Below are 10186 nucleotides of genomic sequence, written 5' to 3'. Positions count from 1 at the left end.
AAATCTTGTTAGGCTCTATATAGATATAGGAAGATGTGGTGTGAGTGCCAATGAGACAACTCTCCATCCAAATAACAATTTAAAAATTAAACCATTAAACCATAACATAGATAACACGATATTACAATAATTATAGATAGTCTGATCGTTTATTATCTGAATTAATAATAATTCAATTGTTATTGCGATATATCCATTTCATTTGAAAATAAAGGGGTGAAAATGAACGGTTTTGATATACAACAACTTTATGTTAAACATGTTAAATAAGGTCTTTTTAATTGAACTGTATAACTGTATATTCATTTGCGGACAACAAAAGATTGAAAATAAATAAACAAGGTACTGTTTAATAGGAATGATGATTTCATTGATTTCAAAATCCAAATATCATTCAATTATTTAAAGTCCTAAGTCTTAATATTATTAAAAGTATGCCTGATCTGTTCTTCGATATAGTTGGTTAAAGTTAAAAAGTAAACGAATATTATTCTATTTGATTTTGACAATTTTGCAAGAAATTCGTTACCCTCTTGCTTTTACAATGTAGTGCCAATGCCAATTTTTGTCCGCTTATACTTCTTTTTCTTTTTCATAATTTTTCGTAAAAGTTTAAAAGCAGTATTTGAATATCTTTCAAAATCCTTGGTATTTTTCAATTTGTTTGATAGAAATATATGTAAAAACTGAAGAGAATCATTTCTCGTCAAATTTTCGATGGCTTATATCTCGAAAACCGAGGTTACGGACCCTTTGCTTTTTATTTGTTATGCGTTTTTACGGTACTTGTCTATCCCAAATTCATGTATTTGGTTTTCATGTTATATTTGTTATTCTCGTGGTGTTTTGTCTGATGATTGGTCAGTTTCTGTGTGTGTTGTGTCTTTGTTCTCCTCTTATATTTAATGCGTTTCGCTCGGTTTTAGTTTGTTACCCCGATTTTGTTTTTTGTCCATGGATTTATGAGTTTTGAACAGCGGTATACTACTGTTGTCTTTATTTAGTTTCATAATTTGTTAGTTTGAAACAGTACATAGCATCTTTCTGATGACGTTCTCGTACCGACGAATAAATGGGTGCAGTCCTAACCAGTATTACAAGTTAACTTGCTTACCATTCATTTTAACTGGTAAAAGTTAACATGTGATTTCTTATATAACCAATACAGATTAGATACATGTAAATGTAAATTAAGTACGCATCAAACTTTTCTTGTTATGCACATTTTTCTATGAAATAGCTTTTGATAAATTGAAATAGTTATCAAAAGTACCAGGATTATTATTTAGTACGTCAGACTCACGTTTTGTCTACATAAGACTCATCAGTGACGCTCATATCAAAATAGTTATAAAGCAAAACAAATACAAAGTTGAAGAGCATTGAGGATTCAAAATTCCATAAAGTTGTGCCAAATACGGCTAAGGTAATCTATTCCTGATACAGGAAAATCCTTATTTTTTTTTTTAATTCAAAGGTTTGTAAAAAGGAAATTTATAAAAATGACCACATAATTCATATTCATGTCAACACTTAAGTACTGACTTCTGGGCTGGTGATACTCTCGGGGACGAAACGTCCACCAGCAGTGGCATCGACCCAGTTATGTTACTAGTTAACAAAAGTACCAGGATTGTAAGTTAGTAGGCCAGACACGCGTTTAGTCTACATAAAACTCATCAGAGACGCTCATATTAAATAGTTATAAAGCCAAACAAGTACAAAGTTAAAGAGCACTGAGGATCCAAAATTCCAAAAAGTTAGGCCAAATTTGGCTAAGGTAATCCTTTCCTGGTTCAAGAAAATCCTTAGGTTTTCGAAAAATTCAAAGTCTGGTAAACAGGAAATTTATAAAAATGACAACATAATACTATATTGGTTTAATGATAACAATTATTTAAGTCGTATATATATACATGTCTAAAATGGTATAACATCACCATAAAGTTACAATAAAATGAACAAATGTTCAATATTTCGGATAGCAGATATTCTCCATCAGTATGATCACGATGTTAAATGGATCATGTCAATCTATTCAAATTATAAACTATCACAACCTTTTTTTTTAATAGATTGACATGATTCTAATGACTGAGATAAAAGAAAGTAGACAAACCTGCCATTTAGTCTGATCTTGAAAAAAAACAACTTTCTGTTTGGATCAAGTGTCACAAAAAAAGCATCGGTAATGAGATGAGAGAGGAAAACGTGTAGAAGAGAACATTTTGTTATTTTTATAGTTAATGATCAAACTTTTTAAACACAGATTTAAGAAAGAAAATTCTTTGTTTCAAGTGTTTACATTGATTTTAACATGACTATTTGAACAATTGTTTACACTGTACATGTTTTACATTGTTAAATTGCTCATTCTTTAGTTTTCTATGTCACATGTTATGTACAATTATTGTCTGTGTGTCATCCTTTTTAGACATGGCGTTATAATCTAAATTATTTTCGACTTGAATAAAGGCAATTGCGTTTGAATGTCCCTCCGGTATCTTTCGTCTTCTTATTCTTTAACAGGGCCCCTGTTAGCTTAAACTGTTTTGATGGAGTTGTGTAATTTCAGAATAATCAGGATTTGAATACATATCAGATGTATAGATCTTTAATTGTCCAAAGTGATTAATCAAGCATGTGGGGGGATTTAAATATTAAGACGTCTAGCGGTCGGTGACACAAGTCGAATTTGACTGATTTATGAAGAATTTTGTGTTAACAGACTTCTAACATGGCGACAAAAGGGAAATAAGTTTTGCTCCAATAGTGTTAATATCGTAAATGCTTATGTACTACTACAGGGTTTTGACTTCCTGTTCAACATGCATTTATTACTATTTATTTTATGTAATATATATTTTATTTTTATGCAAGATATGTTTTAACTGTTCCTTTTATGTATTTGCGACAAATAGGACAATTTCTCATAGCAGGAGCGCAGTCTTTACAACACACTATATGTCCACATGGTAGAAAGGCGATAGAGACGTCTAAATCTAGACACACTTTACATAATCTTTGTTCTTTTAATTGCTGGTTTTCTTCTAATATTTTTTCTGCTTCTGAAAAAAAAATTACAGTTGAGACATTTGCTCATGAATTTTAGGTTAATAGAGAAAATATAATAATGTTTTCAACTTCTGTGTTCAAATTTGTCTTAAACAGTTCCAATTATGTTGAACCAGATGCGCATTTCGACAATCAGTGTCTGTTCAGTGATTCTCGAGGCCAAACGATTTTCAAATCCTTTAAGAAGACTGTAAACATTCTGTAAAATATTTCAAATGCAAAAAGTAAAATGACTCCGAGGGAAATTCAAACCATAATCAAATGGCAAAATCAAAAGCTCAGACATATCAAACGAATGTATAAGAACTGTCATATCCCCCACTTGGTACATGCAAGACAGTCTTCATTGTATGGCCTACTTTAGTACAACTTGAAGTGCCATATACAATTATATTAGAAACGTTCATTGCACTACGAATTATTTTGTATTATTATGTTTTGTCTTCTTCAGATGTGTATAAAATGCATGCAAGTACATTATTTATGACTTATTATTTGTCAATAAGGTACAAAGTTTAAAACTGATTTATTTTTATTTCCCTTAATCTTGACATTAAAAAATAACTCACCATCTCGTAAGTTTGGGGTACTTGGCGATAAAGTACTAGGCGTTGCTACACTCTCAGTGGCTCGTGTGGATGGAGATGTATTGAATCTGATCGCATCCTCACGATCAAGTAAAATTTGCAGGATATTATGAGCGGTTAATTCTGAAAATAGAATACAAAAACGTAATGGCAATTTCATGAATGATTGATGGTGTCCATTTTACCTCGTAGCTTTGTCATATAATTTGCATTACGTTATGTTGTTTCTATAGATTACTAGTATACAAACTTTACAGATAGACTTTTTCATCTTTACGTGTCATTGAAAACTTATTTTGGCTAATATTTACAAAAATAGTTGTGTTTTTTGGAAATTGCTTAAAATTCAACCTTTTACGAAATCATAATTTTGTTTCAAACAAACTTGGTCGCAAACTAAACAGGTAAGATAAAAGTAATTTCACCTCAAAATTCAACTTCTAAGGTGTTTCTCTATATACGGAAAAATCTTGAATAATCACTTCTTGTATCCTTCTTTTTATTTTTAAATCCGGCTTTTTTGACGAATTTTTGTTGTTCTTTATAGCAATTGTATCACGGTTCGCTTTCGGTTTTATCACTGAAAAGGCCGAAAGTTTCAAGGTAGACAATGTTCATCTGTAAACGAACAGAAATTGAAAAATATGTACAATTCTCCAATATGCTCATAAATGGTTGATTCGACTTAAGAATTGGCATTGTTTGCAAATCTTTGGGGGCATGTATAATATGATTGTAATGGTTGTAATCATGTTACGGCAATATGGCCACTATGCAAATTACGTAAAATTTTGCTATAAAATTACCCAAAGAGAATAACAGTCATTCGTCAGGAAAACAAACTGTCTATCATTGTCAATTAAATTAGGAGTCGAACGCACCTGCCAACAGTATGGTTATAACTCACAACCTCCTGCTATGGTAGTGAATTTAAGTTAAATACTTAGACTTAGGCCCCAATATCAACTATAATACAGATCGAGCAATATTAAATGAAATAAGATATACATATTTAAATATATTTAATTATTTAAACATTTATCTGAAATAATAAATGGGCAATAAACACCATAAGTTAAAGAAAACGGATAACACCAATCCCAAAGAAAAAGACTAACAGATAAACCACCAGCCATCAACATAATAATACAAAATTAAGCAACACGCATCACACAATAACCGGGGCTAATTTATGTGATTTGTTTCGAAAAACTAAGGATTTTCTTGTCCCAAGCATAGATTACCTTACCTGTATTTGGCACAACTTTTTTGAATTTTGGATCCTCAATGCTCTTTAACTTTGTACTTGTTTGGTTTTATAAATATTTTGATTTGAGCGTCACTGGTGAGTCTTATGTAGACGAAACGCGCGTCTGACGTACTAATTTCTAATCCTGGTACTTTTGATAACTATTATATGCTAGTTTCGCATCCGGTTGATATGTTGACATAATTAGAATGGTTTAACACTGGTAATTTTGGGGCCCTAAATAGCTTGTTGTTCGGTGTGAGCCAATGCTCCGTGTTGAAGGCCGTTCATTGACCTATAATGGTTTACTTTTTTTTAAATTGTTATTTGGATGGATTTTTGTCTCATTGGCACTCACACCACATTTTCCTATATCTATAGAATACTTTGGAATAGGATACCAAATACACAACAAAAATAAAATGCTTAGAGAGAGCGTTTTCTAAAACAAAACATCGGAAAATACCTAGAACTTGTTGATAAATATTCCTTATCAACTTCACAAAAAATACACGATGGTCTTAAAGTATTGATTTTAGGTACTGGCGTTTTTAATCATCTTAAAATCGTGTTATTTGTCTTTGTAAATTATTACTTTTACTGTTAAGTCTATTTTTAGTAATATCTATTTGACGTGGCTCGGTAGTTAAACATCCCGTCATGGTGTTATTCTTTATGGTAAATTTTTGTATTCTTGTCTTTCGTTTTTGCTAATGTGCTTTGTCTAAATGCATTTTGTGGTGGTTTTTTTCTTTGTTGACATATTTGTTTGTTTTTATAGTGATTAATTTTGATGTTGACTGCTGTACCCCTATTTTTGACATTTTCACCTATTATGTCTGTTTGTTTTGCTGTCAATATAATGGAATTTTACGCAACTGTCATACAATTGTGATATTCAGCTAGATAAAGCTAGCTTGCTGTTCGGTGTCAGCCAAGGCTCAGTGTTGAAGGCCGTGCATTGATCTGTAATGGTTTACTTTTATAAACTGTTATTTGGATGGAGAGTTGTCTCATTGGCACTCACACCACATCTTCCTATATCTATAAAACCAGGTTTGATTAACCATTTTCTAAATAAGAAAATGCCGGTACCAAGTCAGGAAAATGACAGTTGTTATCCATTCGTTTGATGTGTATGAGCTTTTGTTTTGCCATCTGATTACGGACTTTGCTTTTATGATTTTCCTCGGAGCTCGGGATTTTACTTTTTACTATGCCTGTGCTTTATGTTTTGATAATATATAAAACATCGGAATAGATATAATGAGAGTAAATGCTGACCATACAGCCGTAATGGATCTCAATCAGCTGTATTGGCACCCTGCTACGCGTCGAGCCTAACAGTTAACTTCGATCTTATCCGACTGTTCTTTGAAATTATACAGGATCAATACGAAAACATCCATTTAAAACAAGAATGTGTTCAAAGTACACGGATGCCCCACTGGCACTATCATTCTCTATGTTCAATGGATCGTGAAATTAGGTCAAAAGTCTAATTTGGCTTTAAAATTAGAAAGATTATATCATAAGCAGCAAGTGTACTAAGTATCAAGCTGATTGGACTTCAGCTTCATCAAAAACTACCTTGACCAAAAACTTTAACCTGCGGACGAACGAACGGACGGACGGACGAACGAACGAAGCCTCAGACCAGAAAACATAATGCCCCTCTACTATGGTAGGTGGGGCATAAAAACTATAAGATTAACGATTAAATAGGAACCAAAATCAATCAAATCACTATACTAGAAACATTGGTTACCTTGTCCCGAGTCCTTGATTATCTGTAATGGTTTTACAACTTGTTCTTTAGTATATCCCATCTCACAAACACTTTTCACAGCGACACTATCTAGTAATGGATGTGTATCCATGTCTGTCGAAGGCTGTGTACTTCTACTACCGCTAACTTCAGCTGACAATGACTGTAAGTTGTTCTGCTGAGTAGTATTTTCCTTCAATGAAACATATTCCTGATCAGATAAATGAAAACATGAATAAATAAATTATGAGACATTCGTATGATGCCCTGTCTTTAAAAACTGTCAGGGTAGTTCATAAAAAACAACGCAAACAAAAGCAATAAAATACTAAAACAACGTTTCTGAAGTAGCGTTCACCCCATGTATTTGTATTGTTAATACTAAATGCATTCACACTATACTTATCGTGTACATCCATCTTATTAAGTTTAGCCAACATATTTAATAATTTCTCATTATATTATTACGTGGATCAGAAACTGCTTACCTGTTCGGAACACCTGACTTTGTTTGTTGTTTTTTTTCTTGGTTGGGTTTGTCTTTCAGTCTTTAGTTTTCAATTGACGTGTTCTTTCTTATGTTTGGCCATGAAAATGTCTGTTTTTATTGGATTTGATATTTTTGAATTCCAATCCTCTCTTAGTATCTGGAGGTTCAGATAGCTATCGAACCAGGTTTAACCCGTTATTTTTCGTCGGAAATGTCTGGACCGAATCTGGAATATGACAATTGTTTACTAATTCTTCCGTTTGTTGATTTTGCTAATAACGCCTCATTTTGTTAGATTTCATTGACTTCTTTTTTATATTTTACCTTAAAGTTCCGTATTTTTTATACTATTTTTCCCAAATTCCCTTCTTTTGCAATTCACCTTGTTTTATGCCATGAAAGTCCATAAATATACTTAGTTGACTATGCGGTATGGGTTTTTTTTATTGTTGAAGGCCGTACGGTGACTTAATTCGTTGTTAATTTATGTGTCATATTGGTCTCTTGTGGACGGTTGTCTCATTGGCAATTATACCACATCTTCCTTTTTATATTAGGAATAATTACCAATTGTTGTTTCCGTCTCTGAATGTCATTGACAAATATATCGCCTTTGTTTTGTTTCAAAAAAGAACATTGTGGGAACCATCGTGCATGCTCTAACCAAGGATCGTCACCAAGCTCCCAGTTACGTAGTCCACCTCCACAGAAGAAACACCTCGTATAGTCATGGTAACCTGCAAAAAAGAATCCGGATACAGCCATCTCGCGTGGTGTTTGTTCAAGATACGATGGCCATCCTTGATAGGAACTAATTCGAACTTGCAGAGCAGCATAATCTGGATATTTCGGCTTGTCAATGTTTATACCAAGCGATGCATAATCGTGTTGACAGTCGTTCGTCCTTGAATTATTTTTACTATCGTCAGCAGTTTGTCCTGTTATGTCACTGGTTGGGATATTTCTAGCCGCATTTTCGGTTGAAGCATGAGAAATTGGAACACTTATTGCTTTCACTGTCGTTATCTTGTGACCAGTGTACGCATCTCTTTGTGAAGATACTGTACCTTGACTTTGTTGAAGATTTTCGTCATGAAAACCGACGTTCATAGATGTAGCCGCATCATTTGGCGGTGTTCTTAATAAGTAACTATCACATTGAAACGGAGGAATTTCACAATCAAAACTATTCACAAGTGTACAAAATGGTGATATACTTTTGTGAATTGCTGAAGGGTCATATCCTGATTTCCATTGGTCGTAAGTTATTCCACAAGAATAACATTTTGTTGTACAGCCCTCTCCAGTAAAGAAAAACCCAGCTCTAGCTAAACGTGTCATACTGATATCTATATGACGTGGGAATGTACTTAATGATGAAAATCTCATCATTTCATTTGACATAGATCGTGATAAAGGATAAAGATAATGTGTATGATATTGAGGTACACGGAGTCTCAATAAATCGCCTAACTCTTTTCGTGGTATTCCTTCTGCATTAACCATTTTCATATTATTTTCTTTTCCATGTAGATGTTTACTTTCTGGATCATGCATTCGGATAAAACTTTCCTCGTCGGTATTCACATTTCCTTTCTTTTCAAGTTTTTCACAAGTCGCTTTTAATTTATTTTGATGTTCCACTATATTCGTGGCATTATCCAAATTGTCTGGATTGTTCAAATGTTTTTGGATTTGCAACAATGATAATTTGCATTCTAATATATCCTCTGAAAGGCTTTGTTTTCCTGACGATTCTAAACTAAACGAGTCATCTCGCCTACGTCTTTTCTTATCTGCAATCTCTTTAACTAATGACATAAATTGTAGCTGCTTCTTTCCTTTGATCGACTCATGGAGTGAAAAGGGTTCCATCGAAAGAGTTTCGTGGAATTCTCGTGCTGATGCAAAAGTTTTTGCCTTCATATTGACGATATCCTACAAAATTTATTTGATTTATTAAATCATTATATTATGTTTCTGATTTGTTTTAGAAAAATATATATCCGGGGGTACGACCTGTCCGAAATTGACATGGTGATAAATGTTGTAGTAGATCTACAGATTTTAATGTTCCTCCCTTTTTTGGATTTCAACAAGGAGATCAGACCTTCTTTAAATGATTTTTTTATTATTAGAAAAGTTAAGATAGACCCAGTCATATAAATCTAATGCAAAAACAAACCACATACACCAGGGATGGGGTAATTGAAATTTAATGGTAATTAAGTGTAATGCATTACAATTTTCCATGTAATTGAATGTAATGTGTAATTGAGCATTTTTTTAATTACATGTAATGGTAATTTAATTAATTACATTGAAAAAAGCATGTTATGCTCAATTACTTTTGAATTACATTTCAATTACATGTACTTTATTTATGTTAAAGATAAGGATTTGTGTCTAATAATATGAATTGTAAAATTATATTTATTTTTCAAATATTGATACCACATACTTTTTATTAATATATATGAAAATCTGTAATTCATTCTCAAGTTTTAATATTATTTATTTGACCTACATACATGACAGAATTATTTTGAATAGTCTTATAATAAAAAAAAAAAGTGAGGATTAAATATTTGTGTTGTTAAGTTTTTAAGAAAGATCTATTAACTAAAAAGATTGATTAGTAATTAATCACCTTGTAAAACAAAAACCAAAAAATTGTGTCACTTTGAAAAATCTTTCCAAGATACTTCATTTAGAATTTAAAATCACTACACACAATCATTTTGTCAAATTAGTATACACAAAAGGATTATAGAAATAAAAATGAACAGCTGTAAAAACAAACAGCAACTTATCAGATTAAAATGTCCGGGGGCAATGCCACTATTACATGACGTATTTCATCTAATTAGTAATATATTGCTTATATTTAGACATTATATACATTGTGTGTAATAAAAATTGTTTTCAATATTGTGACAAGCACACTTTTCAATATTTTTTAAGTAAAAACATTTTGTTTTAATTTATTTATAATTTCTTTATTAAATTATGTTTAA

General features: G+C 32.1%; 1 protein-coding gene across 1 annotated transcript; it reads right to left on the bottom strand.

The window, feature by feature from the left end:
* Window positions 1–2871: 2871 nt before the first annotated feature.
* LOC134690260 (baculoviral IAP repeat-containing protein 2-like) lies at window positions 2872–8990 on the bottom strand. The gene is made up of 4 exons (XM_063550237.1): window positions 7737–8990; window positions 6680–6872; window positions 3645–3785; window positions 2872–3068 (listed from the first exon to the last, which is right to left on the bottom strand). Exons 1-4 carry the CDS (start codon window positions 8988–8990, stop codon window positions 2872–2874), a joined length of 1785 nt encoding a protein of 594 aa, XP_063406307.1.
* Window positions 8991–10186: the final 1196 nt, after the last annotated feature.

Source organism: Mytilus trossulus, chromosome 11 (genome assembly GCF_036588685.1).
Source record: "Mytilus trossulus isolate FHL-02 chromosome 11, PNRI_Mtr1.1.1.hap1, whole genome shotgun sequence".
NCBI classification, from domain to species: Eukaryota; Metazoa; Mollusca; class Bivalvia; order Mytilida; family Mytilidae; genus Mytilus; species Mytilus trossulus.
This window is presented reverse-complemented; position numbering and strand designations above follow the sequence as displayed.